The following is a 20,294-nucleotide window of genomic DNA, read 5'->3' as shown; positions in this document are numbered from 1 at the left end:
AAAGACACAAGATGATAGTGAGATCATGACAGGTGGTCTCACTATGATGACTGACGCTGCCTCCACAGGTCTATCTGACTGCTTATGTATAAGAAGGGCTCCACAGAATTCTGAAAGAAATAAAGAATCGACCTCACTAGTTTCTATATTTCCCGTTTCAAAACAAGAAAACACTCTGAAATCTGTGACATCACACAGTGACGTACCAGTGCTGGGGTTTCAGCATTAATTTCAATAAATGGTGGTTCGGACTAATTTTCTCCTCTAGTAATCAACCTCGTTCCGTGAAATTAATGAAAGTAGTAAGAAATCGGCTTAGTGTTTCTTTTTAGTTTGTACTGTGATGCTTGTATCCCATTTTAGTACCTTTAGAAAAAATGTTGGCAGATATAGTATAACAATCCATTAATTTGCTTCAGAATTTATTACAGTCCTGCCCGCCTGTATGAAGCTGGTTATTTCTAATCCTTTACAGTAAAACTTTATTAATACGTGCTTGCTATAAACAGACTAACCATTAAAACATAGCTACAACAAATGCCCGACCCATTTCCTTTCCATAGAGGCTAAAGTATAGGGTGAGCACTTAAGCCCTAATGGCTTGTTGTATGCCTAGTGGTTAGTGCACACCTTGATCACTTCTTGCTGCCTAGAAGCTAACTACACCGTATTGACCTGTGAAACTGAAAGAGCTCTTCCATCTTTTCGGAAAGTGCAGAGAGCGGACTACCATTTATTGCGGTTTCATCATGGATGCAGTGATGCCTACAAGAAGCAGCAACACAAATATACGGTAAGCGTGGTGGCGGCCTCAGACAAGAACATAACCGACAGCAGGCTGTATAATCCATCACCCCCAACTCCGCTCCATCAAAAAAAGATGCCCTCCTCAGTGTGTATTTTAGGCAACATTTACTGTAGTCTCGCATTTTTTTCATTTTTTTGCTCTGGTGCATGTAAAGAGATGCAAATTTGTAGTTGACCATTAGCGTGTAATACAGTGTAGTGCATAGTTATGCAACTTCCCTGCCAGGTACTATTAATAAAGTTCCACTGTATGTCGAGCAGTACAAGATCTCCCTTGAAAATCCCTTGCAAATGAAAAAGGAACCCTGCGAATTTATGCCAAACTCTCACCTTACCACAAATCTAACATACTTAGGGGCATTGCCCATCAGTACTGCTACTGCCCGCCTATACAACTGGCTGTGTTCCTGATGCAACTTGAGTGCCACTTACGTTGGCACTCTAAGTTTAGTACTGTTGACATAATGTCAGTGCCAGCTGAGCTTGCAGTGTCAAAGGCAGCTGTTAAGGAAAGTGGGGCAGACTAAAAGGAGGCTTCTGTGAGCTGCGAGAACTGCCGATGAAAACATGGACCTCCATTCACAACCTCTTCTCTCTACATATGTGTGCTCACTACCTTTGTTCTATCCCTTGATTCTCCAGAAATCCTGTTGATGGTTGTCATCCGGATTTTTTTCACGACATTGTGCTGTCCACACATTGACACCATGGGGGGAAGAAACGTAGAAACTTTGCAAAATCATCACTTGGACTCTGATATATCATAGATCAAGCAGAAAAAGGCAATAAGTTGTTGCTCGCACAGGTCTTTTGGAATATGGCAGAGCACTAAAGTACACTACTTCGCAACAAGGCTGACATCAAGGCAAAGACAGTAGTGAGCAGTCATTAAGGTGATTGTCCACTTCAAATGCTGGTGTTCACCAAAATTGAAATGGCCCTATTTGATAGATTGTGAATATCCATGCTAGGAACGAGCCTGTAAACCAAGGGTTCACAAACTCAGTTCTGCTGGTGTCATATTCGGGTTTCGCAAGCGGCTAAAGCAACAGCCAAGCATTCTAAGGAACAGTTTTCTCAGCACCCACACAGTGAAGCAACTGGATGAGGACAGAGTCTGAAGAGTTTCTCCTAGAAAAGGTGTGTCTATGTGAAAAGGTGCTCACTGCGTGAGAAGATTTCAATAGGGTTCCCTCCCCAGGGCCAACCCTTGAATTGCCAGGCTGGGCCTTGTACAAAAACAGCCACCACTCGCTCCCTGAAAAGAGAAAAAAATATATACAGTAGTCCAAGGCTGTTACAACAGACGGCATACAACGTAATTTAGGACGTAGGGTTGCCTGGTAGGGTTAATATTGATGAAAAATTAATCGATATATCAATTAAAGGTATCCTGCAAAACGATTGTGATTGAAGTCCACCTTTCATTTAATCAACTTAATCAATTAGACATGTTTGATTATTTGTTTTCTAGAATTTGACAGAAGTGGCGTGAAAATTTTGAAATCACACTGCTGCCGTCCTCGACTGCGCTTCCCTTCTTTTGGCACCCATTTTGTAACCCCAATGGCCCACCGGTTATCTAACCTGCGTATTAGATGACCTGACCAGCTCCATTTTTTTTCTTTTAATGTCAATTAGAATATCGGCTATACCTGTTTGCTCTCGGATCCAAACCGCTCTCTTTCTGTCTCTTAATGTTATACCCAGCATTCTTCGTTCCATCGCTATTTGCGCAGTCCCTAACTTGTTCTCAAGCTTCTTTGTCAGTCTCCAAGTTTCTGCCCCATATGTCAGCAGTGGTAAAATGCGCTGATTGTACACCTTCCTTTTCAATGATAATAGTAAGCTTCCAGTAGGAGCTGGCAATGTTTTCCGTACGCGCCCCAACCCATCTTTATTCTTCTGTGAATTTCCTTCTCATGATCAGGGTTCCCTGTGTGTAATTGACCTACGTAAACATTTCACTGACTCTTGAGGCTGACTGGCAATCTTGAACTCTTGTTCCCTTGCCAGGCTATTAGCATTATCTTTGTCTTCTGCATATTAATCTTCAACCTCACTCTTACATTTTCTCTGTTAAGCTGCCCAATCGTTACAATTCGTCCCCAGCACTGATGAACAGGATGTCAGGAAACCAAAGGTTGCCGAGATATTTGCCGTCGATCCTCACTCCTAAGCCTTCCCAGTTTAATAGCTTGAATACTTCTTCCAAGCATACAGTGAATAGCATTGGAGAGAGTGTGTCTCCCTGTCTGACCTTTTTCTTTACAGGTATCTTCCTGCTTTTCTTGGGGAGAATCAAGGTAGCTGTGGAATCTTTTGATATTTTCCAAGATATTCACATATGCCTCATGTACTCCTTGATTACATAATGCCTCTATGACTGCTGGTATCTCTACTGAACCAAATGCCTTTTCATAATCTATAGAAGCCATCAAACTTTATTCACTTGTATTTCTAACTTCCACCTCTCAAATATTAAAATAGGTTCCTACAAAAGTAGATAACTCTGTTTTAGCCTTTTTAAAGAGCCCGGCAATAATTTCAATTAATCAATTAATTGATGAAAAATCTTGCATTGAAAGCCATGAATCAATTAAAGGCTAAAACAATGAGTGATTAATCGTTAAATCAGATAAAATTAACAGACCATCCCTACTGCCTGGCTGGCTCTGCACCATTGTGCCGGCTGTTATCTTGCTGTATTTCAGGAGTACATATGCTCTAGTATGGGGAAACTGCCATTTGTCAGCAACCAGCGTCTGGAAAACGGCGGACAGGATGGCCCCGTCCTGCATGATTGTCCAAATGCCGCGTATATCCGCCATAGTAAATAACCCAGGAATAGTGTCTGAAAAAATAAATGCTCAGTACACCGCCGTTCTTCGGATACAAAAAAAATAAACTAATACCAGTTCATCGCTCATGCCATGCGGTGAAGCAGTTCCTGGATTTTGTGAAGCGTAGGTGCACTCTGCACTTTTTCCACAAAACGTCAGATTTTTGTTCAACTTTGCGGTCCTCGTAACACATTCTGCAGTTCTGCATATTCAGCATCTTCTGAGGATGTTCCGATGAGAAGTCCAAGGAACATACTTCACCAGTTCGTCTAGAGTCATACACGTCTTCCAGGACCGATCGCTCTCAGCGTAGCTGGATTATGTGTCCAAGCATATCTGTTTGCATTCCCTCTGCAGAGAAGAAGAGTAGAAAGAAATCCCACGCCGTTGTAAACTGTCTTATGCTAATCCCTAGTGCTAGGCCAAGATGTGCTACGGGCGGCCTTCTTGGCTGTCGTTTCTTTGCTGCCAATGGCAACACATCATAACCAAGCGAGGTATGCACCCTGAAGATAATCAGTAGAGCCCTCCAGGTCGTGCAGAAAGATCGGCAGATAAGCGTGCACAAGGAAGGAGACTGCTCAAGGCCATAAAGGAAACTCGCCGTTGAACAGCTGCGGACGTCCCATGCTGACTCAAAACATTTTCGCCGTCAGAGCTTGAATCTGCTTTGCTGTCATTTTCAGAATCATAACTCAAGTCCTCATCACTAAATCGAAGTGTGGGTGCAGCATAGTTTCGAGCACGACGCTCTTCTCGCAATGCAGCCGCGTGAAACGACGCCATGGGAGCAACTTTCGATAACTGCACAGTGACACTGGCAGCACCCTTTGCCTGTATCTTACGAGAGAAGCGAAACCAAAACTCTTGGAAACTGGTTGAAAATGCCAGGTCCAGATGTTGGACATGCAGCGGACCTTAAGAAATACACTTTGGCAGAATAAAACGATTCAGACTCGAAACCAAAGCTCACTAGTGAAGAGCTGGTGCCATTTTCGATTAATTATCACCACTCAGCACTGTCGGACGGCAAAGCTGGCGATATGCTTTAATTCTTGACTTGGTGGGAGTCATTTGATTACACAATTTTTATGCTAGTGCAGCATAATCGTCAATGGCATGCTTTTTTCTCGAGCGCAGCAGAAGGTGACAGCCACGCCTCTTTTTGCTACAACATATGCACATTAGTTCGCAAAAAGGTCCGTCAAAAATCACAACATCGCCGGAGCACGAAAATTTAAACTGATTCTGAAAGTTCAGTGCTCGCACTAACTACTGGATAGCTTTAAGTGCATAAGAAATGGCTCCAACGTGTTGATATCGACGATCTAAAGCATCAATCACCGGTGATCGATTTGCACCGCTATATACTATTCATTTATTGCCAACGTTGTGAAAGAGAAATTGAACTCATGACCTTGTGCTTAGCAGCAGAGCACGATGAACATCGTGGCAGGTCAAGCACACATAGTGCACGTTTGTGGGAGCAGCTTCCCTAACATTCTTGACTTGTCAATGGCTACAGAAGGGTAAAACTACATTGATTACTGTGAAATATTGTGTTTCATTCGTCGAAGTGAAAATATTTTTGACGTAAACAATGTGTTTTCAGATGGACTGCAATGTTTGTTCACTTCGAAAAATCATCAGCACAAGGTTCACAGCAAACAGGTGTGATAGTATCACTTTTACAGGGGGAATGAAGAGCTCAAAGCGGAGTCCCCATTAAACATGCAGCCTGCCAAATGGCTGAAAATGCCAGCAGGGGACTGAGCAAGCAGCAGAACGCTTTCAAAACTTCACAGGTATTTACTTCTCTCGCCCTGAGTTTTGCGCTCATTGTGCTAGCAAATAAAAGTGAAACCTTCCAATGCTATAGCCATGAGCAAAAAATGCCAAGCATGAGGGCTGTGTTAAGGGGTCTGCCAAATATGGGCTATAGTCAGTGACAACCTAAGAATACAGTGAGAAATACACTGCTGTCCAACTCGGAGAGAATTTGTACAGATTCAGCAGCCAACTACTTTGCCCATTTTTGTTAGGTCATGGCAGAGGTGAACCTCTTTCATTATTGTCACACTGTAGTGACAATGAAGAACCAAACAAAGCCAGAACTATGTATGAGTCATGAGTCTAACTCTTTACAGAGCGAATTTGTGCACAGAAAAAAAAAAGACAAGTAACCCTCTAAGCATAACGACAGTGGCAAGCACAGTCGTTGGTCACCGAAATCTGATCTTATGGGTCAAGTGTGTCCCCAATTTAACCATGTATCACAGCACATCCCATAACATTCGCTTGTGCTCGCTTACATTCAAGAATGTACAACAGCATTTGCGACGTGCGCAAAATCTGATTAGACAAGATGCTTTAGTTAGAGAATTTACAACAGTCAGGAATTTTCAGATACAGTATTGCACTGAGAAACAAATTGTAACGGTGACAGTCCGATGGATATTTATCACCTCCACAAAACAATGCATGCATGATAATATCAGCACCTCTTGGGAACGTTTCAGAGCAAGGATAGGCATAAAGGGCAAAAGCAGTGCAGTTTTGAGGGGCGAGCTTGTACTGAATTATTAGATTGCTGCCGAGTATAGTAGCAATACCACACTAGTCTGGTGTGAGATCGAAGCGGTGCGACTCACCAGTCCTCAGCGGCCAAGGTGGAGGGATTGTCAATCACCCGGTACGAGACAGTGGCTCCTCGGTTGCGTCTCCGTTGGATCAGCACTGCATTCTCACGTTTGCAGCCCTGGCTCTTTTTTTCGTCTGTGCTGACAAACCTGGCACAAGAAAGAGTGCACACACCTCGCAGTGAGTGGAGACACCTCGGCATTAAAAAGAAAAAAAAAAGGTTGCTACTTCCAGAGCAGAAGAGAATGCATTCATGAAAATTACTATTACAGTGAAAAGTGTTGGCATCTCATAATGGGCAGTGCACTCCCACCTACAGAACTCAACATGACCTGGGAAACGATGATGGTATGCATGCTTCAAGTATGCACCCTTTTGTAATTTCGTGGCAGTTTACACTCATCACAATGAAAAGGCACAACCCTACTTCCAACTTAAAAGGCACTAATGTTAACAGGAGGTGCAATCCCCAGCTGAGCATTTCAGGCGAAGCCGTTTTGAAGGAAAGCAAGCAAACACAGAAGTGTAGGATTAATTTTGGTCGCACGAGTTTCCGGTGCAAAACTACAGCAAAGCCTGATAAATTCAGAATTCGCCGGACCGAAAAAAAATGTCAGAACTAACCGAATGTCAAATTATTGGTGGTTTCAAAAGAAAAATAAACAAATGCTTGCTACATCAAAATGCTTTTATTTACTCAATGAATTCACAAATCTTTCTATTCTGCACAAAAGCAGTGCGGCAAGTGCAATTCTTGCTATATTGTGACTGATTAGCGCTCACAGTGGCGAGGACCTCAGACTTCCTTCATGGAGCAGCCACAGCGCAAAACCCGTGCCTTCATACGAGACATGTTTTGACTACGGTGCACATACCAATTATTTTTTCACCAGTAAGCTGGTCAGCAACAGATTGTCCATCTATCACAATGTAGTTGGCAGGTTTATTGCCAACTTATGGGTCGTGGTAAAATCACTCTTCGTCCTGGACAGCTTCTGCAATGTTTGTGGCATTGCACACTATTTGCACTGAGTCAAAATGGTACTACTGCTCACCACAACCACTGCAGATGAAACCGTGGTCGCTATCAACGTGATAATGGATATCAACCATGCAACCAACATGGTGTCATGCACAACAGTAAACGGAAGAATGAATGCTATATAGGCACACATAGGCAAAGCGTTCCGGTCTACTTGTTCCCGTACAATTCCTGCCAATTAATATGGTGATGAAGACTCAGCCGCTTCGTTTGGGTTAGTGGCTAGTGTTGATTTTGCACTTTTGCAGCACACATTTGCAGTGACCCGTGTTCAGCACGCTCCAAGGGTCATCTGAACTAACCATTGTGCGGCCAAATATATCCGAATGAACAATAGTTTGATGACATTAAATAATGCATACATTTGCTGGGAATTATTGCCATGAAGTCTGCATTATTCAATTTCCCTAATTAACGAGGGTCATATTAACAAGGTATTACTGTACTTTTGCAAACACATTAGGCTCCCTTCATGGAGTGCATCCCTATTCACACAAACCCAATGAAGGATGCCTAGGCCTTCACTACTTATAACTTAACCAGGTTGGCTTGGAGAAACAAACACAACAGTCATTTCTGTAGGACTTTATGCTACCACACAATGAGTTCAGTCAATTGAAACCATTTTATATGGTGTCTGATGCAACACCCATGGGAGTCTTTAGATGACTTCATTCATGGGGAGTTTGTTAAAAGTGAAGTTTTACCACACTAACAAGTACTAGTCGCAGTGCAAACACACACACTTAAGACCCCAGCCACTAGACACACCACACACAAGGGCCGCTTAGACACACATCCTGCCTCCAACATGAGTGCTACCTTTCCAACACAAATGCTAGGCCGGAGTGCTCTCACGCAAGATCACTTGTTTCAAACACCGTACACTAACACCAGGGAGGGATTTAGCTCGTCCCACCATAGTACAATTAGCATCAGCTGTACTAAGCGGCCCTTGTGTGCGGTGTGTCTAGTGGCTGGGGTCTTAAGTGTGTGTGTTTGCACTGCGACTAGTACTTGTTAGTGTGGTAAAACTTCACTTTTAACAAACTACCCATGAATGAAGTCATCTAAAGACTCCCAGGGGTGTTGCATCAGACACCATATAAAATGCACATCTACAACTTGCTTAGGGAGGACTGTAAAGCATACGCTAAACAGAAAGGGCATTTCCACAAATTTAATTTATCTCCATTACTAGACTGCTAATAAAATGAGCTCTACTCTCTACTCCTATGCTTGGCCATTTTTCACCATAAGTTGAATTTTTGCCTGAAGTGCAAAGCAATGCCAGCAATAGCCAGCATAGCATAACGCACAGTAATATTTGCACTGTTATGCGGTGTATCAGAAGCAGAAAACATTCTAAACAGCACGCAAGCAGCCTGCACATCACTGTGAATATGAAGTTGGGCCTTGTAGCCAGCTTGTTGGACACAATGGTGCTTTCATCCTGCACCACCACATATAGCCTGGTAAAAAGTCAAGTTGCTCCCACCACCCAGGCCGTGAACCAGACTACACAGGCTTTTGATGTGAGCTCAAGGAGCTGTGCAGTGCTGTGAAATACTAAGAACTCAACACTGCAAGATGTCACATCCCACTGTGCAGTAGCGGTTTTCCACTACACTCTCTTACCAACACCAATGCCCCAATGCAACCATCCTGTTGTTCAGTTCCACACATTTAGAGAATCACAGATTTTGCTGTTCTGCCTTCGACAAATGGCCCAGAGCTATTGCCTCTTACATTTCTTATATGTATTTTGGCATATGCATGTTTTTTACACTTTCGCATGATGCACTTCACTTCTTTATGTTCACCTACATAGTGCAGTCCGTTTTCCTTAGCCTATTTCCTATTGGTTCTTTTTCCTGTAGTCCTAAGTAAACAAACTGGGATGCAATGCTGCCATTTGAGTGATATTGTCACTAAATTTAGTGAATTTGTGGTCTCTTTAGTGATGTGATAGAACAATTGGCAACATTTTAGCGACTTCAAATATAAGCAAGCTGCTTCAGATGACTTTAACATACTTAATTATTCAAAGCTACAAAAAGCAGCTGACATTGGCTGCATAGTGCATGGACTCTGTGAACATGATGAATGAACAATGATCTGCAGTCACGGAGGCCATACATTGGGGTTAATTGCTCCAAGACAAACAGGCTTCACATTTTGCTAGCAAAAAGTGTGTTGTTTCGTTATTTCTAAAACCCACTAGAATGGGTCATAACACTGCGGGTCCAGTAGTTTCACTATGTACAGATGGACGTACAAAAGCGCAGCAGTAAATTAAGTTACTAAAACTTAGTTATAAATTTTATGGTGAGATTCAGACCACAGCAGGTGAATAATAGGACAGATCAACTGCAGAAATGTGTATATTGGAGCGGCTGGGCTCATTCATGCAAACTGGGTGGACTGCCTAATCATGGCTTTAAGATCAATACTGCACATGTGAATCAAGGGGTGGCAACATTGTATTTGACTTGCATAAAGTTCACATTACTGTCATTACTATGTTAACAACATGACCAAGCTCCTATCACATAGTTTAGTACTCCTTTCACGAGCGCTGAAAACTAAAAAATTCGCAAGCATGAAGTGGACAAAGTGTAACTTTGTGATAGGAAAATCAGGTGACCTGTGTTCTTTTGAATTTCTAATCTTAAAAGCTGAAGGTAAACGCAGGAATTCTGCTGTCATTATGCATGTTTTTTAAATATATTAGTAAGGTAAACTTTCTGTAGACTGTGCTGGTAAATTCCCAGTTTATTCTTCACCTGCACAGACCCTAGATGAGCATGAAAAGTTTTGGGAGATGCGTTATGCCAGGAGTTCCAAAATGGCTGCATTATATGAAATTTACTCAACAGTTTTCGTAACAACTTTAGCAACTTTGAGGCAAAATTTAGCAAAAATTTAGCGACTTTTTTGTCTACGTTTAGCGACATGCTCGAAAAAAGTTGGCAACATTGATGGGATGCTTTTCTTTGAACTACACTTTGATATATTGGACACATGACAACATAATGATCTTTACTTGGGAGTCACTGCAGTGACAACTTATAGCAACTGGATACGGTGCCATTGGAAATGAAGTCCATGAAACAGCAATAAAAAAAGTCATCCATTAACATAGATGCGATAGATACATGATTCACACAACCACGTGTTCGGCTGATCCATCACAGGCAATCCTTATAGGAGCCAAAATAGCTGTGCCATTGCTGAATTACCTTAACTATGAGCAGCGACAAATTGTATTAATCTAGAGCCAACATTTCTTGCTTAAAATGACCATTTTGTCTGCTTGAGATAAATGCAGGTAAGTTTGCTGAAACACCAGCTCCAATGCCTTCATTGCTCTGCTCTGCGCAAGGTGATGTCACTGGAGACAAAAAATGGTTTAACCAACCATGGAGTTTCCTACAAAAATTACTAGAGGGAACTCTGGCGCTAGTGTCTATGGGAGCTGCAATGGGAGCGGTTGTACCAGCATGGGAATTATGGGAAGTACATGGATTTGCCTAAACTTCATCCTTTTGGCTTCAAACGGTTTTGTGACTTTATAAACTCGTTGTTTTCAGGTGCACTGCATAATTAATAATTAAATAAACATCATTAAAATTGTCTGACGACAGGATTCGAACACAGGAACTCGAGCACACAAGCCTGATATTGAAACCATTAAGCCACGGACACGCGAATGAAACGGCCTTATGAATTTATTATGGGCATGCCAGTGCCGTGAGACGCTTGGTGCATTTTGATTTGGCCACCTGGACAAGCTCAATCGTTGCAATTAATAGCAACTGTGCGTGTTCCCGGTGTCTTCTGCACTTCGAAGGGCATAGATTGCGCTGAAATTTATGACAATAAGATTGATATAGCATAATATACAAAGCCACAAGAACGTATGAATCCATAAGCGCGAAGATCACACAAATCCATGTACTTCCCATCATTGCCATGGTGGTACGACTGCAGCGCCAGCGTTCCCTCTAGTAATTTTTGTAGGAAACTCTATGTAACCAACTACTACTGTGAGGATTAGATGGAGCCAGATTTAGTTCCATTAGGCCTCGCAGTAGTAGCATTACATCATTACGATGTTATGGACAAAGTGTCATTCAAGATTAAATTCCCCCCCCCCCCCCTAGGGCTCCCCCTAACACTAAAAGAACAATGCCTTATGGATAAGTGGCACATATTCAGAACTATCACGTAATGATTGCATGAGGTGCCTTCATTGCTGCTGACCGACCCTGACATCTCTCAAACTCACCGCAGCACACGATTACAGGTCAATCACAGTTGCCCCACAATGGCTATAATACACTACAATACAGATGTAAACACAAGAAACACAAGAATGTGAGGCACAGGAATTTCCTGCCAGGTCTATGCGCCCTGCAGTCTGGCACCTGGCACCACAGCGGTGAACTCACCTCAGGTCTTGCAGGATGTCCTTGGCATTGTACATGGTGATGAGTGAGGTTGTGGCTGCTGGAATAATGATGATGGGTGTCCGAGACACTGCAAGAGACATATACAAAGCCCACATTCCATCAGCTTGCATGCGGAAGCAGCAGTAACTACACATGACAAACAGCTTCCATCAAAACCCCGCCCACCAAACTGAGAACTCTTCCCCCCAAAATCTGCAGCACAGACTCAAACCCTCCTGATTAATTGATTGATTGATTGATTGATTGATTGATTGATTGATTGATTGATTGATTGATTGATTTGTACAGAGTGGACCCAAAAGTTTAGGCTAGTTCGGGTCTAAAAATTTATAAAAATTTCCGACAGTATATGCAAGATTTTACAGAAGTTTAATTACTATACAGAAATCACATGTTGAGGTTCTGTGCATGTACAGTAGTAGGGATGCTCAAAAAACAAACGAGTACATATACACATGATACATATAACAAAAAAATACACGAAAGACATACCTTAAACTTTTGTTTACGTCAGAGACTCGTCCATTGTTCTTAGTGTTTTTCTAGTGCATTAAGAAAATTGTTTGACATATTTATTACTACATAAACTGCATTCCAGGTTTTTATACCACAGAATTATAGTAGATGTTCATCATATACACTATTAGGAATATGAATATTCAAGTCAACACTTCACTCTCGCCACTGGGGGGAGAGTTACACAAACACTGCCAAGGAAAGCACTCGGCGCCCTAACAAAAACAAGTCGCTTTGTTGAAATTTTGGCTCCACCCTGAGGCTCCCCTTGCTCAACCACTAGTGGTTGGTACAGTTGATCACAGATATATGAAACCCGGACATATGGAGTCATTGTCTATACCGAACAGCCGTAACATCCCCTTGGAAATCCCATGCAAAAGTATGGGCACGTTGCAAGTGCTAGGCGGCGCCCTGTCTTTCCGACCCCTTGCGCCATCTAACGAATAGTTGCGCGAATGTGGTAGGATTACTCACGGCGTCAGCAGCTCGCGCTGTGTGTTTGGCACCCTGTCAAATGGTAGCGATGGCACGAAACAGCGTGCCGATATTAATTTTAACCGGGTTTCAGGAATTACAAGATCTTCATAGCTTTTTTCGTGAAAAGAATTTAGAGAAAGGAAGTCATCTATTTGAAGTGGGTACGACGTGAGGGAAGTGTTGAACTCGCACTGATCTGAAGTGACTGCTAGGTTTATTCCGCAAACGAAAAATAATGCACCAGCGAGATGCGTGAAGCTCGGCGTAAGTTACTTCGTTATCTACGGTGTGGACGCATGAAATTATAGGCGACATTGATTCTTGAAGACCGGCGACAGCAGACAAATCCTAGCGGGGAGCTGCGATTGCCGTGCTGGCATCGCAGGGAAGTGCAAGGACGCCACGGTAGTTTCCCTGTACATCATCATCATCATCATCATCATCATCATCAGCCTAGTTACGCCCACTGCAGGGCAAAGGCCTCTCCCATACTTCTCCAACTACCCCGGTCATGTACTAATTGTGGCCATGTTGTCCCTGCAAACGTCTTAATTTCATCCGCCCACCTAACTTTCTGCCGCCCCCTGCTACGCTTCCCTTCCCTTGGAATCCAGTCCGTAACCCTTAATGACCATCGGTTATCTTCCCTCCTCATTACATGTCCTGCCCATGCCCATTTCTTTTTCTTGATTTCAACTAAGATGTCGTTTACCCGCGTTTGTTGCCTCACCCAATCTGCTCTTTTCTTATCCCTTAACGTTACACCCATCATTCTTCTTTCCATAGCTCGTTGCGTCGTCCTCAATTTCAGCAGAACCCTTTTCGTAACCCTTTTCGCTTCCTCTAACCTAACCTTGTCCATGATATGTCCCCTTCATCTGCGCACCCTTCCCCCTGTACATACAGGAGGGCAAATACGAATCCAAAACATCTCATCCAAGAACGTGGGGCGTACGAACAACTCGAAAGACCTACCAGAGGTATTCTAACGTTGCTCTCCCCAAAAACAAAAAAGGGGATGAACTTACCAGTTGTGTTAGACTACACTGGGAAAATATATTCGCCCAACTTACTGGAACTGCGATACTTTTATGCTGTGATTTTTCAGTGCGTGCAAAGGAGGTTCCAACAAACCACGTTGTCAAAAATTTTGGTGATCTCAACTGCCCCTTAGTTGATATGCTGGGCGCAGAAGGGTGTATGCCAGCTCAGCCGGCTGCAATCCCTCCTCAAATCTCTCAGCAAGCCCTAGCGCTGTTTGAATGGGAGAGGATTGGGAAAGAGTTCCACAGCTTTACTGCGGTACAGTGTGAGAACAAACTACTTTGCTGCATATCCTGGTGTGCACTGCAGGCAGTGGCGTAGCAAGGGGTGGGGGGGGGTCCGCCGTGGGCCCCGGGTGCAAGAGGCCAGTGGGGGGGGGGGGGGGGGGTGTCATATACGTCTGAAGACACACGGAAGTTGTTGATATTCTCGCCTTCCGCGAATAAACCGGGGGGGGGGGGGGAGGTGACAGAAGACCTATGGGCCTCGGGTGCCAGACGACCTAGCTACGCCACTGACTGCAGGTGTCCCGTTGCTGCCATCATTGCTGTAAAAGCAAAGAATTCAGCGTTATAACGCACTTGGCATAACTCCGGAACATAAAACAGCTTATGCCGTCGGACGAGTGCTATCCAGTGTTGACGCCATTCTGCTTCATATGGTCGGCTTGGAAACCTGTAAAACTTTGTTCCTCGTGAGTTGGTGTACGTGCTGTAGCAGCCCACTACGCAACAGCTCGGGTTGCACTTCGGCATTGCTCAGAAAAGGCAACAGCTACGCGTGAAACAGTGCACAGACAGGCTTTCCGAACGCAAGCGGGCCGGTCGTATCCTGCCAGTTCCGCGCTCGCCGCCGCGAGGGGCGCTCTAGTAGGCGCGGGAACTGCGTTCGCAACCTGCCTATAGCACTGTACAATGTGTACATCAGACTCCCAGCCAACACTACATTCAATATATTGAACACCGCGCCATGCTGCGTCCTTGCAAGTACGCCTCACCTAATGGCACCTCAATCACTTGTCACGTCATCAGAAATATTCACACCAACTAAACAGCCCTATTTTGGCAGAGGCTCTCAACAAAGCAGTGAATTTGAAAGGCAGTACATGCTGTGGAGGAAAAATAAGCAGGCTGCGTGTGTGTCTCAAAATATGAATGGCTCGTGCAGCAAGGGTTTTATTTGCACTCCAAAAAGATGAATTTGCTCTAGTCAGCTTGACCACAACACAGACATGTAATGCGGTGAAATATTCAAATATGAATAGCAAAAGGAACTAATGCAGTGCAAAGAAGCATACTACATAGGGCCGTTCATTATTGGAAAGAGGATTGCCACGCTGCTTCCGAATATAATGTCAAATTCCAATGGCAGAGTCTGAGTGGGTGGCCAACTCTGCGAGCGAGCACGCCACTCCTGCGTGGAGCGACACATCTAAATCCTCAATTGGAACACAAGCCCTGCAGCCAGAGCAAGAGTATGACAAAGGGCCACTTGTGCACACCAGGCAACCGGATATGGAGCTACACAGCATCCTTTGCGTGCCGGAGGGGATTATCATCCGCTGTCTCTGCCCACTGCGGCCGCTTCTCTGTAGTGCATCGTGTCTGAACAGCGCACACGACACTATGGGGACATAGAGACAGGCCACCATAGAAGATTTATTTCCTAAAAGGCAGGGCAGAAGCAAACAAACAAAAAGAAAATGGAAGCAATGTACAAACAAAAAGCACAAACAAAATGAACTTTTACAAATTGCTGACTTTCGCTTTGCGGCATTGCACATATGGCTGACGGTGTCCGTGAAGAAAAGGAGACACTCTCGAAGATAGCCTGTAGAGGGAAATTGAATCTACGATGTACTGGAAGCCTAATGAAACGCACAAGGGGACGGGGCAAGCAGTTCTGCCCAGAGGTGAACGGGAGACAAAACTAATGAGACACATATAGTGACTGCACCCCCCCCCCCCGATGCAGTCACTGTGTGCCTCATTAGCTCAGTGTCAGGTACCGGGATTAGAGAGAGCTACAGGGCACTGTTGAGCTTGAACGTTGGTATGAAGTGAAAGAGCCCTTTCCCTAGGAGACAAACCCGGCTTTGCAGCAGACGGACAAGGCTTTGCAAACTGCAGACTACCATATTCAGGGCAATTTTTTCTAGTTGCTTGTTGCCACGTTTATGCTACAGCCACTGTGGTTTGGAGCCTAGCAGACTGAGTAGACTGTCCAGTAATAATCCTCGTTCCTACAACCCTTCTCAAGATGGATATTACGCAAATGACACCAGCCGTCAGCCTTCTAATATCATAAATGGTGAGCGGGGCCAGTCATGCCAATCAGGGTGAGTAACATGTTTCAGGGGTTGGACTGCCCAAAGTCATTTTCGAGCAATTTTTGGAGCAAGTAAAATTGCATTTTGGAGCAGCTTAGAGCAGACTAAATTTCATTTTGGAGCAAGTTAGAGCAGCTAAAAAAAATATGAAGCAGTTTGGAGAAGGCCAATCTGAATTTTGGTGGAATATGGAATATGGCAGCCCACTTCGAAACCATGATGGAACACAGAATAGACCAACACAATGTACTGCAACTATCTTAAGCAAAGTCTTAAGCTGAATTTTGAAGCAGATTACCCTGACACTGAAACTGTCTAGTGCATGCAAATTTTGACAACAGTGCCTGTAGATTTTTAATTAGAGTTAGCAATAACAAAAAAAACATGCATTTTCCAATAGCGAATCTGAAATTTCGAAAAGTAGCCCAAGACATTTTTTATAAATACATTTTTTTCTTTAATGTCTCAACAGTATGGGTGAAGTGCATGGAAACGTGCTTCACCAACAGACCATACATAAAAGCCAAAGTTAAGAAATATAGTGGTTTATTGAAAGCCAATTCTATATAATAGAAATAGTTTCGCCTTGCCGCAAGTCAATCAGAAAGTGGGTGGTAGAAGCACATTTTGTAGCTATGGCATACTAGAAAAAAGTTGCAGTTTCGCCTGAAGGCCGAAGCATCGATTTCGATAGCAAATTTGTAGACAGATATATGAAGTAAGGATAGTAGTTTTATCAGCCGTATCAAGTTGTAAACATTTGCCTGCTAACAATGTTAACAAGCATAGTGTCACACATGCACAAGCAAAGATGAACACATCTCACTCGATGACCATGGACACTTCCTGTCAAAACACTGGAATTCACTCGCTGCTGGTACCGCACTTCCTCACTCCAGTGTTTTGACAGCAAATTATTAAATTATGGGGTTTTACGTGCCAAAACCACTTTCCGATTATGAGGCACGCCGTAGTGGAGGACTGCGGAAATTTCAACCACCTGGAGTTCTTTAATGTGTACCTAAATCTAAGTACACGGGTGTTTTTGCATTTCGTCACCATCGAAATGTGGCCACCGTGGCCGGGATTCGATCCTGCGACCTCGTGCTCAGCAGCCCAACACCATAACTACTGAGCAACCATGGTGGGTTGACAACGAGTTTCTGCGGTCATCGAGTGAGATGTGTTTATGTTTACCTTTGCGCTCATGGCACCGTGCTTGTCAATAAGTTGGTAGGCGAATGTTTACATGTTTATACAGCCGATAAAACTACTATCCTTACTTCGTATAGCTGTCTACTAATTTGCTATCACAATCGACGCTTCACCTTTCGGGAGAAACTGCGACATCTTATTTTAAATCTGCCATTAGCCCTTTGTAACAGGTCAAAATGGCTCAGGCCTCGCCCATATGGGCACAAAAACAGATTGGAATAGTTTTACATTATGCCAGCCCTGGGAACAGCGGCACCCACCCACTGAACCGGCTGCAGCATGCGCCTCCTTAATATATTATTTGCCCACAGCACCCTCAGCCTTCTTTTCGTTGTTTTGCGCCTCAGCTTAGGAGCACCGCGCCACTCGGCCTACTCAACCGTATTCTAGTACAGTCTAAATACAGATGCCCTGGCCGTTCTGACACCAGTAACAACAGCCGGGAGTGGCCGCACGTGCGCCAGCCATTTGCCAGAACCACAGAAAAGCCGGTGTTATAAGCACGAAAGTGACGAGAATCTGTGCGGGAGGCGCCGTTGTGCAGTATGCGGAATCTGAACGGTTGCACTATTTTTCGAGGAATGGATCCGCTCGCTGTTCATGGCCACTGCTGGAGCGCACATGCCGAGGCCATTCTGGCGAAGTGTGGTGCAATTTCTGTAAATTTTCTGTACTTGGTGCAGTTTGGTGCAGGAATTTGCGTTTGTATCAAAATGGCACGATTGGCACAGGAGTTCCACCCCTGATGTTTGGTTCTCGTACTCATTATAGTACTGTCCTAAAAGACGAGCGTCGGTATTTCGTGCATGTCGCGCAAGGATGTGAAGCAATATCATTCATTCGACTGAACACACATTTGTGAAATTGGTGCGAGCATGTGGCAGTGCGCGCAAGTGGTTGCACCGTCAAGCTTGTTCACAGTGCAGTGACAGCAATGGTACACTGTGTGCACACATCGAAGCATGAAATCATATGAAACAAGTTACTGAATTCAACAATAACAACTTTCACTTGCTAAACCTGCAGTCCACACAAAGATTTCAACGATGGGCTGCACTGCATAGTCGCCACAAGTGCTGCACCTATCATCAAGTGCAGCAATGCAGCAGTGAAGGAACATACACATAAAATGAGCAATCACAGTAAGTTAGTTTCATTGATGCATATCTGTAACATCTGTACAAGATTACAGAATTCATGCTTTACAGGTACAAGCTGCGAGTGGACACAAGGAAAAACAAAGTTTCTGCTAGACTACTACAAGCAATATTTTCCCTTAGTAGGTCGAATGAAAAAATTTAAGAACAAGGAGATGTTCTACCGCATTGCAGCAAACATAAAGGAGACATTGGGTGTCATGAGGACAGGTGACCAATGATGCAGCTGTTATAAAATGGTAATGAGAGAAAAGTCGGCTGCTGTTGCTGAAAGCATCAAATCAGGCAATTCGTCCAGAGATGTCCCTTATGAGGACAAAATAGAAAAAAATATGATGGCTCGATGACAGTATTCATCCCTCCTAGCTATGAGGTAGCTATGGAATAGTGTAGAAGAAATCCCTGCCAGTGGACTCGAACATTCCATCAAGCGAGCCACATGAGATGGAGGAATCTGCGTTACATCGTCTCAAGCAGGCACTTCTGCTGCCTCATTGTAAAATACGCCATCAGAAGAATCGAAGCCAAAGGTGTCTCGTGCTTCGAGTGTGAGGCTGCAAGAATTGAAATTTTTTTTGAAAACATGGAGCATCTGCAAGCACAGAAAGAAGTGACAGCTGCAAGATTGAATGGAAAATGGTGATATAGAGAGACGTGCGCGTACAAAGAACTATAAAAAGCCAAAACAACACAAAGAAAAAATGGCGCTTTTGAGGCATGCTCTTGGTAGTAATACATAGGACAAATAATGGGCAATTTTTCTTTTTTGATATGTGCTTTTAATGGTGCTTAGTACAACGAATAGGTAAATTCTTGCCTTTTGCCATCTCAGGAAACTGTTCAAGATGCGGAGTTTCTGATAAGCCTCAGACAGGCATATTTTAGATTTCAAATTATTGATATGTCGAACTATTTCATGATCTCCTTCGAGCTCGATATATCCAAGATCAACTGTAGTACCTGTTCCATAAGCATGGCATGCACAACACATAGTTTCAACAAAGCTTAAATACCATTCTGCAATACTTCATCACTTTTTAAACATTTATGCAAGGAGCAGATTATACACAGATATCAACAATAGCTGAGTCTGTCAAATTTTTTTAGTTACTTCGGATAGTTACTTCGGTTTTTCCGATAAGTACATTTTTTCTCTCTCTTTTTTTTTTTCAAAATGTATGGACGAGGTTCTACTATACACATTTACATCACAAAGGCCAGACAAATAAAAGAAATACCCCTACCAAGCTGTCACCCCTGCACAACAGCAGTTTCTTTGCTGAAAACCTTATCACCATTTTCTTTTCCACTGCAAAGTCGCTCACCAATGGTTCCATGAGAACATAATATAAACAGTAACCAAACATTTTTTTGTTTTTGTTTTCAGTAAATACTTACATGGTTTAGGTGGACAAACTGTCCAAAAGAATGGGTTACCATTTGTTAAAACATTTCTGGCCTAGCACGGGCTTTTCACCGCATAACTAACGTAGACACTGTGTGAATTTCTCAAACACTAAACATCTTGATTTATACGAAACACACACAAGGAAACGTATACTGTACTAGGAACGTGGCCTGGGATAGAGTACATGCTGTAATACAAACTAGACCATAAAACACCAGGATGCACTCATTGATTTTAGGCTGTGTGTCCAAGCTACAAAGAAAGTGAGTCTTTTTTGCAGAACATGTAGTTTGTATACTGTTGCTCAAGCATGTATAACTGAATAAAGCAATGCCTGT

General features: G+C 43.4%; 1 protein-coding gene across 1 annotated transcript in view; it reads right to left on the bottom strand.

Moving 5' to 3' along the window:
• Positions 1-20,294, bottom strand: part of hyx (cell division cycle 73 hyrax) — a 99,429-nt gene that overhangs the window by 18,828 nt on the left and 60,307 nt on the right. The window contains exons 11-13 of the mRNA XM_075678277.1: positions 11,787-11,874; positions 6,302-6,439; positions 1,974-2,065 (exon numbers count right to left, since the gene is read on the bottom strand). Coding sequence (XP_075534392.1) covers positions 1,974-2,065; positions 6,302-6,439; positions 11,787-11,874 — 318 coding nt within the window. The remainder of the gene's footprint in view (positions 1-1,973; positions 2,066-6,301; positions 6,440-11,786; positions 11,875-20,294) is intronic.

The sequence above is a fragment of the Dermacentor variabilis genome, unplaced genomic scaffold (genome assembly GCF_050947875.1).
Source record: "Dermacentor variabilis isolate Ectoservices unplaced genomic scaffold, ASM5094787v1 scaffold_18, whole genome shotgun sequence".
Classification (NCBI taxonomy): domain Eukaryota; kingdom Metazoa; phylum Arthropoda; class Arachnida; order Ixodida; family Ixodidae; genus Dermacentor; species Dermacentor variabilis.
The sequence above is the reverse complement of the archived record's forward strand: the minus strand, read 5'-3'. Positions and strand labels throughout refer to the sequence as shown.